Source organism: Sprattus sprattus, assembly GCF_963457725.1.
Source record: "Sprattus sprattus genome assembly, chromosome: 8".
Taxonomy (NCBI): domain Eukaryota; kingdom Metazoa; phylum Chordata; class Actinopteri; order Clupeiformes; family Clupeidae; genus Sprattus; species Sprattus sprattus.
Genome location: NC_137927.1, coordinates 9360727 through 9383226, shown reverse-complemented (window position 1 = coordinate 9383226; position 22500 = coordinate 9360727). Strand labels below are relative to the sequence as shown.

Genomic DNA, 22500 nt, shown 5'->3' with positions numbered 1-22500 from the left:
TGTATGCATGTATTATTTCTGACTTTTCCCTTATGTCTGTGTGTGTGTAGGGTGTGTTGTTTGTGTCTTCGTACTCTGGCGTGCTGCAGCTGAGTGTAAGTAACTGCTCATCTCACCTGAGCTGCGGGGAGTGTGTGTTAGCGCGCGATCCCTATTGCGCCTGGGCCGGAACACGCTGCGCTGACCTCACGCACACTCCTCCACAGAGGTGAGCCGCACATGCATAGGCATAGATACACAAACAGAGACACGCATACACAAACAGAGACATAGTTACACACACAGAGAAACACATAGACACACACAGACACACATACACACACAGAGACACACATACACACACACAGACACACATACACAAACAGAGACACACATACACAAACAGAGACACACATACACAAACAGAGACACGCATACACAGAGACATAGTTACACACACAGAGACATAGTTACACACACAGAGAAACACATACACACACACAGAAACACATACACACACACAGACACACATACACACACAGAGACACACATACACAAACAGAGACACACATACACAAACAGAGACACGCATACACAGAGACATAGTTACACACACAGAGACACACATACACAAACAGAGACACACATACACAAACAGAGACACACATACACACACAGAGACACACATACACACACAGAGACACACAGACACACATACACAAACAGAGACACACATACACAAACAGAGACATAGATACATACATCTGGGGCCGTATTCACAAAGCCTTTTATCTTACCACTAGGAGTGCTCCTAACTCGCGCTAAAACCTTTTACGTAGGAGTAATTTCTTAAAAGTGATTCACAACGGCTCTGAGACCTACTCATACTAAGGATAATACCAACTCCTAAGCTTAAGATAAAAACTCCGTTGCTATGGATGACGTCGCTTCTCATGCACGAGTTTAGAAGGGGTGAGGACGGTGATTGGTTGTTGACAGGCTCTCTCATTAAAAACTCATTCGTGACGTCTCTCTAACAATCCCACTATATTGACTGAAAATAAGAGAATAACCTAGGCTTCAAATTAAGTCATATTAAATAGTTATGGACAGTGCAGTTAGCAGAATGCACACGCATGATGACAAGTTTGTGCATCCAACGGGAATGACACTTAGCACGTTAAGAGAAATATAAAGCGATCAATATAAAATATGGCAATTGCATGTAATCAAGGCAGTAATAATTAAAGCACCCAGCAAACTGTTAGGATATTATATTTCCAGCCCTTGACCACTTCAAATATCAGCACATACGGACCTTCAAGCCCTCCAATCTTAATTGATCAAAGCGAAACAAACGTGAACCGTAGCCTAGGCGAAAGCCTACTGGTCCCAGGACCAATAGCCACTGTCACCCCAGCGGCATCCAGCTGGTAAGTTCTCAAAAACCTGCGACCGCTCTGCGTTGAAATGCACGAGTCATCGGTACATCCAGGCCACGGTGGACGAATTATTGTAATAGTGTGTCCCGTCACTGGACATTCCTGCGATCGCCATGGAATTTACTTTGATCTTGTGTAATTGGCGATTGTCCAAAGGCAACTGGATAAACTGTTGGATGATGTGGGGTCTACAGTGCGTTGATAGTTTGATGAATTAAACGGCTGACTGATGATTCCCAGTGTCATCATTTGCGTTTTCCCGAAGCCAAATAGGTTATCTTTATGTTTCCAAACATTTTACTTCGGGACACATCGTTGTTTAAAGGCGTCATTGCATCCCGCGCTAATTCTACGACAATATTAATACCTTCACGGTTTAAGCAATGTCTTTTATCAATTCCAAGTCGGCTGCAGCCATCTTACGATATTTTGTGAATAGGTCTTAGTGATTTAGGAGTCCTCATGAGGAGTTTTAAGCTGTCCTAGACTTAGGTGCTACTTTTAGGGATAAAATATTTTGTGAATTGCTCTTAGTAAAAAAAATTAGGAGTCCTACATTTAAGACTGACACGCCCATTATTTTTAGGAGTTTCTCCTAAATTCGCCACTTATGAGCTACTTTTAGCCCTAAGATTCTTTGTGAATACGGCCCCTGATCCTTAAGATTCTATGCATGCATTTCTCACACCTCCCTCGCTCTTCCCTTCCCAGCCAATGGCAGCAGGACATTGAAGATGCAGACCCATCCTCATTGTGTAAGACCACTCCCAGCCCACGCTCTGTGAAGTCACAGCACCCAGGTGAGTTTTACATACACACACACACACACACACACACACACACACACACACATACACACACACACACACACACACAAACATACACATACACACACACTGACACGCAAAGACAAACCTATTTGTAACATTAACATCGATTTTGTGTGTGTGTGTGTGTGTGTGTGTGTGTGTGTGTCTAATTTTACAGGCATATCTGCATGTCAGGTGGTTGTGGTACCTGCCAACACCTTTCGAGTTCTTCCTTGCAAGCTTCGCTCTAACCACGCACACAGGACGTGGTCATACAGCCCCAGCACGCATCACTTCCTGTTTCCTGGCCCAGAGGGTGGGTTGGTGGTCGGGGGCATAGAGGGGGTCGAGAGACTCTACTCCTGCTGGGCAGAGGAACGAGGCTACCAGCAACTCCTGGCCAATTACTGTGTGAGGGCGGAACCACGAGTCCAGAGACCCACTTCTATTGGTCAACCAGGAGCACCACACCCCTTGGAGGAGGAGTCAGTCATCGTGCCCGACCGGTCTCGCTCCCCATGGTCGACTGCCAGGACTTACCGGGCAGAGCTGATTGCCGTATGTGTGCTCCTGTGTGTGTGTGTGCTGTGCTTTGGTGTGTGTGTGTTATACGGCCGTGCGAGAGTGCCGCCCACACAGCAACCAAAGCCGAGGATTGTGGGTAAACCAGATGAGAGTTTGCCTCTGAATGGGTGCTCTCTCCCAACCACTCCATCTGAACTCAAGGGCTATCAGACCCTGGAGGAGAACTACTGCACGCACACCCACTCTCTCTCACACAAACACCCACAGCCACACACACACCTGGAGAACACACACGTGTGTGAAAAACAGGATCACGGAGACAGCTCTCCCATCTGCCCAAGGCCTCGTGTCAGACTGGGCTCTGAGATTAGAGACTCCATAGTGTAGACACACACACACTCAAACACACACACACACACAGACAGGCACACACACATATTCACACACAGTCTACGTGAAGGTGAGATTCAGACACAGAAATACTGCTCTGCAATGAAAAGTATTAGGCTTTACCACCACATATAACTTATGTGTTCACCTGTGTGGTTTTACCTCGTCATTTTACTCTAAGCAAAACCCTGATACTTCTAAAACACAGCGTAAGGGTAGTGTTCAGAGACTGGACATCACTACTTCTCTAAGTTGTACTGTAATGTGCTCACACAGCTGTGGCTGAGCTTTTCAATGACCAGTCTAATGTATCAGAGGCCACAGGTATCTTCCTCAGCTTTCTAACCATAGAGGATCTAACACCAGTTAGATCTGACCTGCCCTGACCTGAAGTGCATCTTAAACACAAAAAGCACACATTCTGTGATGTAATATATGACTTCCATATTATCTTGGTATTACCTTGTGAGACTGTTGAATATATAGCACAATGTTCTGTTTGTAATCATTTGCACTGGCCTCTGGCAGGGACCTTGTGACTTTCCACTGAATGTATGTGTACTAAGTATATCAAGCTGTTCATTTTAATGTGATGCTCACAGATTAAGTCTTTGAAAGTAGTTTTTATATATGTTCACAGTCCCTGCACTGAAGACAAAGGATAGGCTACAGGTGATGCTGAGCTTGGTTGTGTGTTTTAGAGAATTGTTTTCATTGAAAATTAGAAATCTTCTGTAAGTAAGGCGAAATGACCATTGAGTATTACTAATTTGTGAATCTGGTGTATACTGTGGTCGTAAGTAAATACAGTTTTCTGTAGCTGTTCCCAACAGTATTTTTCTTTTTCTTGGTCCTGCTCTCCATCCTGGCCTCTTTCCTCTCTCACTCTCTCATCTAGAGACTAATATGCAGACTCACCTACACACACAGTCGTGGTGCATAATTTGACTAATTGAATGAAAAAAGTGTGTTTGTGTGAATTGTATCGTAAATTCAGAGCCATACTGACATCATACTGTTCCTTGTTCTCCACTGTTCATAACTGCACTTTATTTGGTTCCTGACATCCAATGAAAATGTTTTGGAATATATTTTCCTAACTGTAGTCGAGTCCTTTTTTATATCTTCATGGTGGAGTGAAGACTTCTGTTCTGATGAGAGGTACAGCTGTGAATGTGTACCCAGTGTGTATTGAAAGGGTCAGTATTACATTCAGGTCCCGGTTTCCAGACAGGTTTGAATTTTATATGATCCTCTTCATAAATGAGCAGAGATCATCTTGGTTTTGTGAAGTCTTAGAAGTCTGTCAATCTGACAGAGACTTACGCGGTTGTCAAGCCTCCATTCGACATGCTTCAACTCTTGAAAGGCTGCTTTTCGAAGAATATTCATAAGGAAATTACATGGCATGATTAGATCTGTGAATACCTGAGCAAATTAATTAAATATTTTGAATGTTTGCACTTTACAGAGCAGTGAGTCTGGAACTATAATAGAAAGACTACTTTATAAGAACAGTTTATCTCTTTGGGAAAAAAAATGCAATAACTGCTATTAGAATAGGATTGCAGTTATCAATCAAGGATTGCAGTATCGCGCGGCCTAGGCTATACAAACACTCCAGCAAAACCAAATGATGACGCGTTGAAGAAGTGTGTCAGAAGTTGGAGCACCTGCGTTAGCCAGTGATCAGTCATAACCAAGTGCTCTTTTAAATATTTGCACTGTTTTGTAGGGGTGTTATGTTTCAAAGTTCTCACTATTTCACTCACTATAATTTTACATTAATTGCACAAAAATCATGAGCAACACGCATCGGCGACGTCTGTCTGCGAGTGAGGTGAAGAACGAATCGGAGCTTTTAAACAATGTCGACGATGTTTGCTCTTTGTTAAAACACCTGAACACCGAAGACCGGTTTTTGCTCTACAGTCACAAGGCCGAGGAGGCTGGGTTGGCGCATGCTACAAACATTTCAGATGAGGTAAACGAGGGTTTCAGTTCGGTGAACATCAGGCCCAAGAGCTGTCGCCTGGTTAATTTGAAAGAATGGAAGGATTCGCTGGATTGTGACGGAGGCATTTTGCGATGGTGTGTATATCATCCTAGTAAACTCTTGTTCGTGCTGAGAGTTGAGTCAAGCGAGAGGCAATATGTGAGTGAGTCAGAGATGGGCAAGGAAAGTGTGTTTTACTCACTGAAACAGTTTTGTTGATAGTGCAAAGGAAATTAAGATGGCTAATTGTACACCAAACATACAGGTCTCATCTCCACTGTGTCTCATGACCCAAGGAGTTAACCATGACTAATTGTTCATACACTCAAGTTAATTCATTTTCTATCACCAGGTGGGTTGTGTCATTAAATTCAGTTCAGAGCTGCTAATGTTGTTCAGAAGCTTTTAATAGGCCTAACTGCAACGACAGAAATAGCAGTGTATGACCCTAATGTCATAATGGAGAGGAGTGATGGAAATTGATTAGAATCAAAGGATATTAGGCAGCTGAGCTATCCAAGCATGAAGACTAGGTTTCCTCTGATGTTCTTTTTTTTATTTTTTTGCTCTGTTGTAATATGTATCATTTATGCACACAAAATAAGTGTTTCATCTGTGGGATTTTAGATGTGGTGCTCTTGATGCTGTTTAAGATGCATCTTTGTCTGCTGATAGGTACAAAGAAATGAAATCTGGTCAGATGACTGATCTGGAGGCATTCCTTAAAGCGCAGGAGGAGGTTAGTGAACACTGATGGCTTTCTAGAGGCAAAGATTGCGAAGCTTCCTCAAAACACAATTGAGTATTATTCTAAAAATGTTGGTAACATAATCTTTAACTGGCATGGACTGTGTAGAAAGGACAACATTATGCCAGGCTAAATTACATATGTGTTGTTGCCCTGTTGTATAAATGTGTGTGCGCGCTCTTTATAGGGGAAGCAACAGCTGGAAACCTGCTTGGCTTTTCTGAAAGGCAAGCATGTGAGGGAACTGGCAGATTCACGTGCTGAAATAAATGCCCTCAGACAGGTATGGCTGGCTTCAGTGTACAACTTTCATCTCACCCAAGTTGCGTAGCAGTAGAGCCACACTACTCTTTGTCCACCTCGACTTCACTTTGTTCTTGTCCATGGATAACATCCGGGGCTTTTTATTGTGATGGATCTCCTGCACATGCCTTTATCAGTTGCTCTCTGTCTGACCCCTTGTTTATCTCAGGAGAATGAGCATCTGACGACTGACTTGTTGTTGAAGGCGCAGGCCGAGGTCACCCGCATACAGACCCAGCTGCACAAGCTCAAGCAGGAGTTCATGGCACAGCAAGTTTCCTCTTTTTAGTGTCATAGTCTGGTTTCTGTGCGATGGGTCAAATGATAAGTTTTAACCTCATGATGAAATCAGTGTCAGCAGCCCCTCGTGCATGGTGGTGGTTTGAAGGTCACAAACTTGCCCAAACCGACCCACAAGACCTTATTAGCAAAGAGTCTTCTCAATATTTCCGAAATAGTGGGATATGTTTAGAGAAATTATGTTTACTAAACACTACCTGTGTGGTCACCCTGGCTTGATGGTGTGTTTTTGTTCACCAGGGAGAACGCTGAGATTAAAGAAAGACTGTCTCCAAAACCTCCGACTGGACAGTAAGACCTTGCACGGCCCGGTCTCATGCTATCACAAGCATACATTTACTCATGGTCAAGGACAACACAACATTTACATTCACATATTGACAAAGACATCACACCACAGCATTTACATTCACTCATGGTCAAGGACAACACAACACTTACATTTACGTTCACACATGGTCAAGGACAACAGTTCCCTGCCTGGTTCTTCTCCCATTTACCCACTCATCACCTCATCTGAATCAACATACCTCCCTTTCTTTCTCTGTCTCTCTCTGTATCTCTGTCTCTCTCTCTGTGTATCTGTGACAGGATCATGGGTAGGAGAACACCCCTTGGAGTGATGTCTCGGGAGGAGAATGTCCCCATGGGTCTTTGGTCTAATTGTAGAATGGTAGTGTTTTCCCCCAAAACGTTTCAAATATAAGATGTGCTGATGGTTCCATGCAAATGGAAGCTGGAAGCATAGTGGCACCATATAATATGTGAATGTAAATTAGTTTATTTTCCTATAGTCATCAAAGAGACGTGAAAACATCCCTGGAAGTATGATGCCCACTCGAAAACGGATTTTGTTCTTATGCAGGTGAGGTTTCTTATTGTTTCAGCTGGATCTGTGTTAAGTCTGAATTGCTCTTAACTTGTATAATGCCACATTTGTGTGCTCAATTCGGATGTGTGCTTCTCATCACTAACACACTCTCTGGCATTGTGTACGACGACTCCTTCCTCCGGTAAATCATTCTCTTAGTGATCTCTTTTATTGCTCTCCTCCTTTCCCTCAGTGGCCTGTCAGACAGCGAGTCTTTGCTGGATGTAAACGAGAGCGACAGAGATTTTACCCAGGAATCCGATGAGGACACAACAGTATGTACACTCAGCCTGTGTTTATTTCCGTAGCTGAATCGGTTGGGCAAGGCACGAGCAACACAAATTTGATTGTTCCCATTCTGAGGGTAGCACAAACACTGATAAGATGTGTACTTCACCTGTGCCGTAAGTCTATTTGGATAAAGACATCTGCATGTTTGCCCACCTCATGTTCACTTGATAACTTGAATGAATGTCATCCAGGACCCGCACACTTCCTCAGAGGGACTCAGTTATGAATCTTCCTCTAGCAGTTCTGGTGTGCTGTGCCAACGTAAATCTCTACACAGTGATCTAATCCAGGTGGGACTAAATTTAGCTCAGACTGTCTATGCACGCCGTGTCTGTCGGTCTTCCCATTTGATACTAGTTACAATTTCCTGACAGGAGGATACATGGGAAGACTAAAACTATTTTTACAATTTTTTTTAGGACAGAAGTGATTTATCACATTTTATTATTATTCTCACAGACCCTGTTGTTCAGTTAATGCACACATAAAATAAAAATAAAACTGTGCTAACTGTGCTAAGTGTGTGTGTGTGTGTGTGTGTGTGTGTGTGTGTGGAGTCTAGCCAGCAGGTCTGTTGTATGGTGAGGAGAAGAGTGGGCCCATGTACCGGTTGATCCTGGCAGGAGATGTGGGCTCTGGGAAGTCCAGCTTTCTGCTACGCCTCTGCCAACATCAGTTCAAAGAGGACATGCAGTCTACCGTGGGTGAGACAATTACACAAGGATACATACATAGACACACACATCTCTTGGCTACGTGTCAAGCTTCTTCAAAGACCTTGCATGCTAATAGTTCTCATTCGGCACCATTGAAGTTGACAAGGAAGATTTTGGAAATCCATATTATCTCCTGGGTATAGCAAACATCTTGCTAGTCATCTATAATGCCAGGCATTTCGTATTGTTACATTTATTATAATCATCATCCTTTCTCTTTCTATCTCACTCCCCCTTAAGGAGTTGACTGCAAGATGAAACGTATGCTTGTGGATGGAAAGAGGATGGCTTTGCAGATATGGGATACTGCAGGCCAGGAAAGGTATGTGCAACAACTGTGGCTACCTCTAGAAAGGCTCAATGACTATGCCAATAGGCTTGGTCAACGCACATGAAAGAAGATGGATAGCAAAAATATGTATTGGAGAGTAAAGAAGGATGGTTTGTCTGTTTAACAGACCCCAAACTCACTCCCTTGTAATGCTTTCCTGTCTTGGGGAATCTATAATGTACACTGTGTACATTATAGATTCTCTCTCTCTCTAAACACAGTTGTTCTGTGGAAGTGACTGTAAACAGTTTGTGTTGAGTTGTAACTTTTTTTTGTCTTTGTAGGTTTCATAGTATTTCTAGATCCTACTTCCGGAAGGCCCATGGAATTCTACTGCTGTATGACATCACCTCTGAAAAGAGCTTCCTCAACATCCCTCACTGGTTAGAGCAGATTGAGGTAATGACCGTTATCTCACACTGGTTTGAAATCAGCTATTGAAACAAAAAAGGGGGGGGGGGGGGGGATTGAATTTGGGCATAGTATAGATTTCAGAGGAGATATTGATTTACCAGTGGATTAAAAACGGTGAGGTATTGATCATGGAGCTGATCTGAATGAATATCTGAGTCTAGGGATGTCCGGAATATACAGTAGAAGGACCCTCTATTTGTGTGTCAACCACCTAAATGTGAGAATCTAAACAGTAGGTAAATCAGAGGTTTTCTCCCTCTTCATATCAACAAAGGGACTGAATAATGAGACATTTTCACACATCAGGCATAGTTAGTGAAATGTCCTTTGAAAATGTGTCCAATTTAAACGGTGTAGCAAAAGCCGTCTATGCACACACATTAAAAAAAAATATGTCGTGCAGCACACTTTCATGGATTAGACCAGACATTTAGAGTGACAGTTACAGGTGTTTCTGTTCCTCCCCTTCAGGCTTACACGGGTACCTCTGTGCCCATCTGTCTGGTGGGGAACAAGGTAGACCTGCGAGGTGGAGTGTCGAACAATCTGTGTGTGAGCTCGGCCTGTGGGATGCGTCTGGCTACGGTAAGACTGCATTAGCTTCTGAAAGCGACTGGGAAAACCTGAGCTAATTCTGAATACTTTTTTTAAATGATTCACAGAGGAGAGAAGGGTCAAATTATTCTTTGCTAAATTGTCTTGTCTTTGGTCATTTAAAAAATGGTGTTTCTTTGAAAGTAGGTTTTTGTAACAATAATTTACTACATTCCTTTTAGTCATGTTTTTTTCTAGAATATAATCATATATGGCACTTTTGCATCACTGTTTTTAGTTAAGTGAAATATACAAAAATATCAACGAAATGTCAGACTACCTAAAACAGTCTAACAGGCCTTGGAGGGCAAATTTGACTTCCCCAATCTAAATAGGGGGATGCAAAGGATCCAGTGAGCTATGGTTTATTCTGTCAGTCCAATACGACACCCAATCAATTAGGACTATGATCAATGCGTTGAAGTCAGGGCAGCGCATGAGCAGGGAAACGACAGAGGAGGAAAGGGTCACAGGGTAGTGGACATTGACCTTATTTGGCTGCTGAGTGTCATTATCACTAACATTCACCAATGTGTTTTACTCAGCCTTTAAGTTGGTAAATAAAGTCATGCAAAAGAGTAATGGTTTTGGTATGCTTCAGACAAGCGGAGCCCTCTTCTTTGAGACCAGTGCCAAAGATGGAACCAGTGTCGTGGAGGCTGTGTTGCACCTAGCAAGGTAAGACCCACCAGCCTACACAATGATGCACTCTAGGGATATAATTATCCATGATTATCAGCCTACACTTACTCAGGGTTCCCACGGGTCATGGAATTTCTGGAATATCATGGAATTTCATAAAAGTTTTTCCAGACCTGGAAAGTCATGGAATTTTACCATTTTGCATGCACAGTCCTGGAATATCATGGAATTTTCTTAACAGTTGTGTAGAAGCAAAACTCGTGTGCATTTTGTTGCTTTACTTTTTAGTTTTGTGTACAACTTTGTTTCATACGCTTTGCAAATCTGACGGAATATGCACAGTAATGTTAGTGGTCTGATGAACATCAATTTAAAAGTTGATGTTAGCAAACCACCAATCATGGACTGTTGTCTTTTTTAGCCAGCTATACGGTCTGGTGTTTAGCCAGCTATACAGTCTGGTGTGTTCATGAACGCTTCGACAGTGCTTCAGTGGTGACGTTGGTGGTGTCAGTTACAAATATTGGCATTGGTTTTGTTTGGCAAATCTCAAATTTCAGCCAAGAAGGGTGGTTGTTTTTGACATTTACAGTTAAGTTTTACATATCTGGTTGTGTAAAGCTTCGTATAGACAAAGAACAGCTCTAGGGGTGAATATAATCTTCAGTTTTCACACTTTTAAAAACTTTTTAACATTTCTTTTTACGGAAGTGGTCATGGAAATTCTGTTTTTTGGGTCTGGAAAGTCATGGAAAATCATGGAATTTTATATTTGACTTCGAGTGGGAACCCTGTAAAGTTTGCAATCATAGCTTTACCACACACTCATGGTCCACTCTGTACAGAGATGAACCCCCACCAAGATCCCTGGTCATGGTTTTAGGGGGAATATATTTTCACCTTTATTCTTTCACAGATAGCCAAATAATGACGTCACATAAAATTGTTCCAAGAGAATGAGAAACTCTTCCACACAATTACTGTACGGTTTCAGAACAAATCATTACTTTTGTAAACTATCCATGAATGGGTGTGTGTGTATTTTTAGGGAGGTGAAGAAGGTAGATGTGCGCACTAACTCCACTCTGCAGCTGACCAGTCTTGAGGACAGAGATTCTACTGCAGGCAACTGCTGCTGGGCCTTGTCCTGACCTCACCATACTAGATATGCTTCAGCCTAGGCCTGACCTCACCATACTGGATATGCTTCAGCCTAGGCCTGACCTCACCATACTGGATATGCTTCAGCCTAGGCCTGACCTCACCATACTGGATATGCTTCAGCCTAGGCCTGACCTCACCATACTGGATATGCTTCAGCCTAGGCCTGACCTCACCATACTGGATATGCTTCAGCCTAGGCCTGACCTCACCATACTGGATATGCTTCAGCCTAGGCCTGACCTCACCATACTGGACATGCTTCAGCCTAGGCCTGACCTCACCATACTGGACATGCTTCAGCCTATGCCCAGCCACTTACACAGCACAAAAGCACACCTGTAGTAATGTATACGTTGTTGTTTTTTTTAACATAGGTAGTCTTGTAATAAGGCCCAGCCACTTACACAGCACAAAAGCACACCTGTAGAAATGTACACGTTGTTGGTGATTTTTGTTGTTTTTAAAACAAAAATGTCTTGTCTCCTTTATAATGCCTCAACTTTTCTAATAAACTATTATCCATGCTACACTTGAGATATTAAGATGACACAGGTAAACAATGAAGTGAACAGTGAGATCTGCATTTAAAAAGCCTATACTTTATTCGACTGGATACATATTGATACAAAAAAAAAACCTGCACTGTGGATCCAGTTTTCCTTGTTAAGATTTGCCACCAGTATTTTGTTCAAAGGATCCACTGGCAAAAGTAGATGACTGATTAACGACGCAAAAAGGAAGGAAAAGGAAAAAAAAAGTGTTTCCTTTGGTCAACCAGAGGGTGGAGAAATATTGATGGGCCAAGCCTTGTGTTGAATTACACATGATTTAGCCTACTCTTATAGAGCTGGGACATGATGGGCAAATCCATTGTTGTGACGGAAAGAGTTTCAGACTGAAGGGGTCATTTTTCCCATTAACTGAGGGTTTTTGGCTGCTCCGTCCTGCCCGTCACAGCTATTTCGGTTTGTCATCTGCCGGTTTGTCATCTCCTGGCTTGCCAGCCTTCTTCTGCTTCTGCTGCATTATCTCTGCATCTCTGAGAACAGAAGATACACTGGTCAGAATAGTGCTGTATTTAGAGCAGATGCTGGTCAGAATAGTGCTGTTTACAAAGCAGATGCAGGGGAGTACGTGCATTACAAAAATATATATTTGTTTATATGATAAAGAGCGCTTGTGTGGGTGTCATAATTTGTACATTTCATCTATATATATATTATTGGTTGAGTTGTATTGTGAGACAACAACCTCTGCGTGTGTGTGTGTGTGTGTGTGTGTGTGTTTGAATGACAGTGATACCTTAGCTTGCGGGCAGCTGCAGATAGGCCGTCATCCGGCTTCTTTCCCTTATCATTCTTTTTGGCATTTTTAGCGCGGGCAAGCTCACGCTGGTTTCCCCCTGAAAAGCCATCATTGAAAGTTATATCAAATCTTCATGATAACATTATGACCAAACAAATTGTGTGCTTCGTATGGTGAATAAGTCCGTTTGCATTTCTGCAACATATATAACAACATTCAGTTCCTATTCATGATCCGACAGATTATTTAATGAATGCGCATGTCAAAGCACAACAGGCCTGCATATTATTCACCACGGAGCTCAAGATCAAGAGCCAACGTGGCAGTGGGGGCGCCAGAGAGCACGTCCACGACAAAAACAAACCTCAACGATCAACAAAACGTTTCCTTGACGTGATAACGCAATCGGAGTTCACTCTATTGAATTAGTTTAAAAAAAACTTTTAAAAGTATTCAATTAATTTCTACCACACTGCCGTCCCGGATTATGTATAATGAAATAAGTAAGAGCTAACGGTAGCTATTCTTGATGGTAGTTAGCATGCTTGCTTTGCATGTATCTGATTTAGTAAAAGCCATAGGGTTATAACAAAGATTAATTCAAGGGCGAACATTACTGAATAAAGGTGCCAACGCAAAATGTTACCAAAGTTACGTGAAAATGTAACATTGTCTATTGGCTAGTGCCGAACAATGTTAGCCTATCTGTCTGGCTATATATAGCTAGATAGCTATCGCTAACGTTAAGTAACCCGTTTTCACGGTATATTCTTTTTTTACTCTGTATGGGTAACCCAGCTGGCTAGCTATCCTATGCTAGCCATCTCCTCGAGCTAGGTTAGCTGCCTTTCACGCTATGGAAAACAAGGATGCCAGGACGTTATTTAGCAAGCCAACTAGCATAATGTTTTTCGTTTCAGATACGCTGTTTTCTTGCGAACATTGTTTTCGTACAATAACTTATACATGCTAAAGAAAATGTGATACATACTCGTCATACTAATTGTCGAAGGTTTCTCTAAGTCCAAATATGCTCAGACCAACAGCCGAGGACCACCTCCCCACTTCCAGCGATCAAGGAAGTCTCGTCAGTCGTTGAGATCTCGTCGAGCTGCGTGCTTACGTCAGACTGGTGGTGGCGAAGATCCTCTGTATTTAACAGTCTCTGATGCTGTATTCTTTTTCTGAGCATGATAAAGATGTCGTAGGCTACATAATTTGTCGTCTCCTGATACACATGACCCTGGAAAAAGTGTATTTCTTTCTGAGAACAACGCACTTTTACCATTTTAAGAATACCTGTCAGCAACCAGCTATTGCACGAAGCTTTCCTCTTTCCCCTTCCTCGTACTATTTCTTCGTTAAACATAGATCTTTCAAAAAATTACAACAATGCATAATCAACGTAAATATCTCCTTCTCCGCTCCTGCGTTGCTATAACAACGATACCAGGAAGCACACAACAACAGAAATGTCTTGGTAAACCTGCGATATACCTTTTCTCACGCAAGTTCTTCCACAGTCCCCTTTATCAGCTTTTCAACATCATAGAAGGTAATGAGCAAGCATACGTTTGGCTTGCCCTAACTTACTTCATACAGTAATATATCAAGCAAAACTACTCGAAAGTATGACGTTATCCGTTTGTGCACATAGGCTAGGTTAACAACAAAAACGAGTGTGTACCTTTCTTTGAGCGGTAATAAGTTAGCCGGACGTTCGATATTCGACAGATATTCGTTTTCGAAAGACGTGTTCGCATTCTGATTGCATATTTATTCTCATTTTGATTGCTGTAGTAGTTGCCAGTGGTAGGCAACTACATACTACAGGTAAAATCTTCCTCATATCTGCCATCATAGTGAAACAGCATGCATTTAAATATTTAAAATATGCACCAAAACCCAACCGAAAGATATTTTCTCATTCCGATTGCTGTAGTAGTTGCCAATAATAGGCGTTTACTTACTACAGGTGACATTTTATTTATATCCGCCATCGTAGTGAAGCAATATACATTTGAATGTTTAAAATATTCACCAAAAATCAACAAAAAGATATTTTTTCATTCTGATTGCTGTAGTAGTTGCCAATGGTAGGCAGCTACTTACTGCATGTGACATTTTGCTCATATCTGGCATAATACTGAAACGGTATGAAATAGAGTTTTTTTTTAAATATTTACCAAAAATCAATAAAAATATATTTTTTCATTCGGATTGCTGTAGTAGTTGCCAATGGTATGCAGTTACTTACTACAGGTGAAATGTTGCTGATATCTGGCATTATAGTGAAACAGTATGCATTTGAATGTTTAAAATATGCACCAAAACTCAACCAAAAGACATTTTCTCAATCTGATTGCTGTAGTAGTTACCAATGGTAAGTGTGACGGTGGTCAAATGAGGACTGACGAACTCTTCAATAACTGGTTCTTTATTTCCTGAATGAAACAGACATACAGTTCGTAGGTGTACTCGGGATCTCAGACAAGCAAAACTATTCTGCCTGCTTACGGTAACTACATACATACAGCCGCGGAAAAAATTAAGAGACCACTTCAAAATTATCAGTTTCTCTGGTTTTACTATTTATTGGTATGTGTTAAAGTAAAATGTACATTTTTGTTTTATTCTATAACCTACTGGCAACATTCCTACCAAATTTCAAATAAAAATATTGTCATTTAGATCATTTATTTGCAGAAAAATGACAATTGGTCAAAATAGCAAAAAAGATGCAGTGTCTTCAGATCTCGAATAATGCAAAGAAAACAAGCTCATATTCATTTTTAAACTACACAATACTAATGCTTTAACTTAGGAAGAGTTCAGAAATCAATATTTGGTGGAATAACCTTGATTTAAAATCACAACTTTCATGTGTCTTGGCATGCTCTCCACCAGTCTTTCACATTGCCTTTGGGTGACTTTATGCTACTCCTGGCGCAAGAATTCAAGCAGCTTGGCTTCTTTTCATGGCTTGTGACCATCCATCTTCCTCTTGATCACATTTCAGAGTTTTTTTTATGGGATTCAGGTCTCGAAATTGGGCTGGCCATGACAGGGTCCTGATCTGGTGATACTCCATCCACACCTTTACTGGCCTGGCTGTGTGGCATGGAGCATTGCCCTGCTGGAAAAAACACTTCTCAGAGTTGGGGAACATTGTCAGAGCAAAAGGAAGCAAGTTTTTCTTCCGGGACAACGTTGTACTTTGCCTGGCTGAGGTTTGTAAAAGACCATAAGGATTGAACCAAAGCCGACTGGAGGGTCTCCCAGTTCGTCTTCTCTGATGAGTCCAATTTCACAGTAGGTGCAAGACTCTGTGGCTTGTAGGCCTCTCCAGGTCTCCGTCTAACCATCAGACGACCATGTGTTGGGCAAAGCTGAAAATTGGACTCATCAGAGAAGACGAACTAGGAGACCCTCCAGTCGGCTTTGGTTCAATCCTTATGGTCTTTTACAAACCTCAGCCAGGCAAAGTACAACGTTGTCCCGGAAGAAAAACTTGCTTCCTTTTGCTCTGACAATGTTCCCAACTCTGAGAAGTGTTTTTTCCAGCAGGGCAATGCTCCATGCCACACAGCCAGGCCAGTAAAGGTGTGGATGGAGTATCACCAGATCAGGACCCTGTCATGGCCAGCCCAATTTCGAGACCTGAATCCCATAAAAAAAACTCTGAAATGTGATCAAGAGGAAGATGGATGGTCACAAGCCATGAAAAGAAGCCGAGCTGCTTGAATTCTTGCGCCAGGAGTAGCATAAAGTCACCCAACGGCAATGTGAAAGACTGGTGGAGAGCATGCCAAGACACATGAGAGTTGTGATTTTAAATCAAAGTTATTCCACCAAATATTGATTTCTGAACTCTTCCTAAGTTAAAGCATTAGTATTGTGTAGTTTAAAAATGAATATGAGCTTGTTTTCTTTGCATTATTCGAGATCTGAAGACACTGCATCTTTTTTGCTATTTTGACCAATTGTCATTTTTCTGCAAATAAATGATCTAAATGACAATATTTTTATTTGAAATTTGGTAGGAATGTTGCCAGTAGGTTATAGAATAAAACAAAAATGTACATTTTACTTTAACACATACCAATAAATAGTAAAACCAGAGAAACTGATAATTTTGAAGTGGTCTCTTAATTTTTTCCGCGGCTGTATATGTTGCAGACCTGCAGTACACCAGACCTCCAAAGGTGGCTTCAAAACACCAACACTATATACTACAACTGCAGAATTATGGCAAAACTCATTGTACATTTAAACGGATTATTCAACTCCGTTACATAAGCAGGTGAAATTTGGCTGATATCTGGCATTAAAGTGAAAAATTTAGTTTTTTTAAATATTCACCAAAAATCAATAAAAAGACATTTTCTCAGTCTGATTGCTGTAGTAGTTGACAATGGTAGGCGGCTACATACTACAAGTGAAATGTGGCTGATATCTGGCATTATAGTGAAACAGCAGGCACGTGCAGAGGGGGGGGGCTAAGGGGGCTTGAGCACCTGCCCCTTTTGCCCTTGATGCCCAAAGTGCCCTTTTGTCAGAGTGTTTTTTTTTATTATTATTATTTATTTTTAATTTGTGTGTGAAAAGTCCGTCTGTGCGGCCCAAAATAATAATACATTTAACGAAATGATAATAATTTAGATCTACCTTGGTCGGTCACATGATCCACAACGTGCCCTCTCTCTGCCTTGACGTGCCCTGCTGACCGACGCCTCGGATAAGTTTCTCTACAGCCCCCGTTTTCTAGGTAAGCCGAGTAGCCTTGTGATGCCAAATGTGCCATGATGACACGGGAATAACTCGGTGTAAAGTTTGCTATAGGGGCTTATATGCCTCTCTCTTGTACGTCGCTTTGAACAAAAGCGTCTCCATGCAAATATGAGCCAAAAATAGTTGATTAACTCCCGTAAATAAACTTTTCAACGTATGAAGTTTGTATCGTTTAATATAGAGCGTGGTCTTTAAATCTGAGAGCATTTTCGTTCATTTCACGTCATGATTTTGTATTGGTTGGTGAATTTTGGTAACGTTATTTCATATCAATCAGAGAGAGAGGGCCAGATAGCGAGAGCGAGCAGAAGTCTTTGAGCAGAACGAGTGCGAGAACTTAAAATGAAACACAGGGAATTTCTGATAGCAACAGTGTATTTGAGTGCGACAACTTAAACTGAAACACGGCAATTTTGCAAGCAACAGTGTATTTGAGTGCAGACAATCCGTTTTGAGCAGGATCTCTCTCTCTCTCTCCATCTGTCTCACTCCCTCTCTCACTATCTCCATCTCTCACTCCCTCCCTCTCTCTCCATCCATCTCACTCATTGAAAATTGTATGTTGAAATGGACCCACATTGACTATTAACATTGCACCCTTTTGACAACTTTCATACTCACAGTGAAACACAGCTGTCTACAGTACTTGCTGCCTGTACAATTAAAGTTTAAAGGCCTTGTTCCCATATAGTCCCCCTGCTCATTTAAAACCTAATGAGTATGCACCTGTTTTTGAAATGGATGTAGGCTATGTGTCTGTGTGTGTGTATGTGTGTGTGTGTGTGTGTTGGCAGCTGTGGAGACACTGTAATGTGTCTGGGGGTATAAACCAACCCCTTGTGATAACACTGTCCTATAGTGTGAAATTAACTCAGCGTCACACTGGTGGAAATGACCGTCACACCAGTGGACATAGGCTATAGAAAAGGCCTAGATAAATACATTTTTACAAATCCGTGCTACATGTGCCACCTTTTTAACTTTGAGCACCTGCCCCTCCAAAGGTCTCTGCACGGCCCTGTGAAACAGTATGCATTTGAATGTTTTAAATGTGCACCAAAAACTCAACCAAAAGACATTTTCTAATTCTGATTGCTGTAGTCGTTGCCAATGGTAAGCAGCTACTTACTACAGGTGACATTTTGCTGATATCTGGCATTATAGTGAAACGGTATGAAATTTAGTTTTTTAAATATTCACCAAAAATCTATAAAAAGTATTGTTTTCATTCTGATTGCTGTAGTAGTTGCCAATGGTAGTAATAGGTGAAAATTGGCTGATTTCTGGCATAATAGTGAAACGGTATGAAATTTAGTTTTTTAAATATGCACCTTTTCACTGTAATGCCAGATATCAGCCAAATCACCTGTAGTAAGTAGCTGCTTACCATTGGCAACTACTACAGCAATCAGAATGAAAAAATATCTTTTGGTTGAGTTTTGGTGCATGTTTTAAACATTCAAATGCAAACGGTTTCACTAAAATGCCAGATATCAGCAAAATTTCACCTGTAGTAAGTAGCTGCTTACCATTGGCAACTACTACAGCAATCAGAATGAAAAAAATGTCTTTTGGTTGAGTTTTGGTGCATATTTTAAACATTCAAATGCAAACGGTTTCACTAAAATGCCAGATATCAGCAAAATTTCACCTGTAGTAAGTAGCTGCTTACCATTGGCAACTACTACAGCAATCAGAATGAAAAAATGTCTTTTGGTTGAGTTTTGGTGCATATTTTAAACATTCAAATGCAAACTGTTTCACTATAATGCCAGATATCAGCAAAATTTCACCTGTAGTAAGTAGCTGCTTACCATTGGCAACTACTACAGCAATCAGAATGAAAAAATGTTTTTTGGTTGAGTTTTGGTGCATATTTTAAACATTCAAATGCAAACTGTTTCACTATAATGCCAGATATCAGCAACATTTCACCTGTAGTAAGTAGCTGCTTACCATTGGCAACTACTACAGCAATCAGAATGAAAAAATATCTTTGTATTGATTTTTGGTGAATATTTAAAAAACTAAATGTCATACCGTTTCACTATAACGCCAGATATGAGCAAAATTTCACCTGTAGTAAGTAGCTGCCTACCATTGTCAACTACTACAGCAATCAGAATGAAAAAATATCTTTTTATTGATTTTTGGTGAATTTATATTGCTTCACTACGATGGCGGATATCAATAAAATGTCACCTGTAGTAAGTAAACGCCTATTGTTGGCAACTACTACAGCAATCGGAATGAGAAAATATCTTTTGGTTGAGTTTTGGTGCATATTTTAATTTTTTTAATGCATGCTGTTTCACTATGATGGCAGATATCAGGAAGATTTCACCTGTAGTATGTAGTTCCCTACCACTGGCAACTACTACAGCAATCAAATCGAGAATATACAGTATATGCAATCAGAATGCGAACACGTCTTTCGAAAACGAATATCCGTCGAATATCGAACGTCCGGCTAACATATTACCGCTTTTTCTTTGAATTACTGTTACTGTTAGCTATTCTGCCTATTCAACCATTTATCTTAAAATTAGGGTTGGGTAGCTATCACCACCAGGAAAAGTATGTTTTATGTCTATAAATATTTAGGCTAGTGTTTTGTTATCCTAAGTTAGTACAGTAAACAGAAAAACACAAGTAAAATCAAATAGAGAGAGCAAATATGTATTAATAACGTGTACACATTCTATACTACCTACTATATCAATGTACTGCCCATATTCGTCTGTATATTTGGTTTATAACAGGCACAAATTGCTGACAGAAGATGCCGATGTGTGCCAGAAGTAAAACAGAAGATCAGGATGACGACGAAGACTACCTCTTCGATCCTGACCAGCTGACAGACCGGTTGCCACAACCTTTCCGCATGATTGACAAGGTAGGTCCTACCGAACTGCTCTGACCATTATCAGCCTTCTAAGTCAATTTCTTAAGGGTTATTGTTATGAACAACCTGGAAATATGAACACAAACCTATACATTTTATGTTGGTTCGAGGTGGTCTCTGCTCTGCTGGATAGGACCTGGGAGGAGATATCAGCGAGGGAAGAACATAAAACACAAAAGAAACTGCCTGTGAAGCAACCTACACAGGAAATTGAGGTAAGTAGGGATACAAGGGTGGTTCTATCTCATGGGTACTCACAGTTAAAGGTCCATGGCGACAAATTTGTGTAGGTGTGAAAGAGTGTTAATCCTCACCTTGGGAGTTTGTATGTATTTGAGTGTGCAGGTGTGTGCAAATGAGTGTGCAACACTTGCAGAGTCTCTAAGTGTACAAGACTCCTCAACTGCATATTTTTCTAAGGTGCCTGGAAGTACCAACTGTCTGGCGTGTTCAGAAGATGGCACATACATCTTCCTGGGTCATGCCGATGGCTTCTCCGTCATTGACACTACTTCTTACACTTGTGAAGGGCTGTGGAAGGAGAGTGATGTTGAAATCACTTCCATTCAGAGCACCTGCCTTGGAGGCTCAGTCCATCTCCTCAGCACCATGGACGACATGGGTGAGTTCAGCTTGGTATGACTATCTAAACAGTGGCAGTTTTAAACTATCTTAGCTTTATATGACCTCCATGTGCTAGCTGTTATCCAATCAAGATACTTCCACACTTGCAGAAATTCTTCCATGATAATTATTTTGGGTGCACACACCACTTATTGAGGCTTGCCTGTAAGGACTATATTGTTGTTTTAAAGCAGCAGTTACGAGTAGGGAATATAGATGGCGATGTGGTGCTGTGAAAGCTTTTCTAACATCTTGTCAGGGTGGTCTGAACTGGATTACAGAACCACACAGTGCATAGTCTGGTCAGCCAGTAGGAATGACAGGTGTATTATCTGACCTTCGCACCATCAATATTAATTTGAAGATGAAACCAAAACTAGTTGCCTAAAAAAACATAGCACAAAAAGTGGTACATTCCTGCATACTGTTGCTGTAGCATTTAAAGCTTTAACATAAGAGCTTATTAGTTTTAAAGGAACATGGTCATCTAATCGGAAAACTGACACGTCTGTTGTTCATATAGGGCATGCCCTTCACAAGCACTGGCAGTATAACGTTCGGATAGGGCGGAGATTAAAAAAAACGTACAGAATTTAGTAATGTGACACATTGTCATACATGAATTTGGTAATGTTATATCATACCACACCATATTATTTATTAATGATAAACTGGGGGGACAATCTAGATAAGCATTGGGTAAATCTTGGGGACTTTTTGGCCAAACAAGAAGAAAAGATCTTCTGTTCTCTGATGGCACTGAGGATGTAAATGGCTCAACAGTCATAATAGCAATTGCCCTCGTGGACTCTTCTTTTCTATTTAAATCGGACTACGCTCGGAAACTGGACACGTGTCCGCACTAGTGCACAGAAGTGTTGGGGGTTAGGGTAATGTATTGATGCTTGAGTGCCAAAGTTGTGCACAAAACACACATGGATACGAAAAGGTATAAGCCAGGAGGTAATGGTGTTATCATCTTTTCTTCTTCTTTATTTGTATTTATTTACTAGAATTTGTTTCTATTTGACTTTGTTACTTCTTTTTTGGTATTTATGAGTCTTATTTATATATATTTCTTTAAACCTAACTGTTATGACCACATACACATGCCTAGATTTGCACAGGGACGGTCCACAGTAAAACATTTGTTTTCTTCTCATTCTTTAGGGGTGTCTCGGCTGTTTGTCTTTCACTCCCAGTGCATTGGCCTCCACTTAATCAAAGTTATCAACAAAACTGTAAGAGTTTGAGTTGTGTTCACAGTTCACAAGTTTTAAATGTCTTCTTTTTAGTTACCTGCATTGTTTAACTTACTCTCTGCTATTGAGCCATCATTAGATCAGCAGATTAATGGTTG

The 22500-nt window shown here is 41.0% G+C and overlaps 3 protein-coding genes across 4 annotated transcripts in view; 2 read left to right on the top strand and 1 right to left on the bottom strand.

The window, feature by feature from the left end:
- The window catches only part of LOC308369479 (semaphorin-4B-like), an 11614-nt gene extending 7442 nt beyond the window's left edge, over positions 1–4172 (top strand). For both annotated transcript variants that reach the window (XM_080843941.1, XM_080843940.1), the window contains exons 13-15: positions 51–208; positions 2133–2221; positions 2409–4172. In XM_080843941.1, coding sequence (XP_080700067.1) covers positions 51–208; positions 2133–2221; positions 2409–3142 — 981 coding nt within the window. In that variant the 3' untranslated portion in view covers positions 3143–4172. The remainder of the gene's footprint in view (positions 1–50; positions 209–2132; positions 2222–2408) is intronic.
- Positions 4173–4946: 774 nt separating this feature from the next.
- LOC308368865 (ras and EF-hand domain-containing protein-like) lies at positions 4947–11566 on the top strand (the record flags this gene model as incomplete). The annotated part of the gene is given in 16 exon segments (XM_080843147.1): positions 4947–5236; positions 5817–5880; positions 6077–6172; positions 6362–6466; positions 6737–6783; positions 7084–7165; positions 7287–7357; positions 7557–7638; positions 7846–7944; positions 8217–8358; positions 8611–8692; positions 8986–9100; positions 9587–9700; positions 10255–10264; positions 10267–10387; positions 11400–11566. Coding segments are annotated over 16 exon segments (1623 nt in total). The 3' UTR covers positions 11503–11566.
- Positions 11567–12094: 528 nt separating this feature from the next.
- On the bottom strand, positions 12095–13915 carry serf2a (small EDRK-rich factor 2a). Its single transcript, XM_080844089.1, has 3 exons — positions 13812–13915; positions 12818–12917; positions 12095–12554 (listed from the first exon to the last, which is right to left on the bottom strand). The coding sequence occupies exons 1-3, from the start codon at positions 13816–13818 to the stop codon at positions 12473–12475; spliced, it is 189 nt and encodes a 62-aa protein (XP_080700215.1). The 5' UTR covers positions 13819–13915; the 3' UTR covers positions 12095–12472.
- Positions 13916–22500: the final 8585 nt, after the last annotated feature.

Coding starts and splice junctions, on each gene's coding strand:
- serf2a (XM_080844089.1), bottom strand. Junction 12,555..12,817: donor GCAGCTGCCCGCAAGCTAAG/GTATCACTGTCA, acceptor TTCTGTTCTCAG/AGATGCAGAGATAATGCAGC.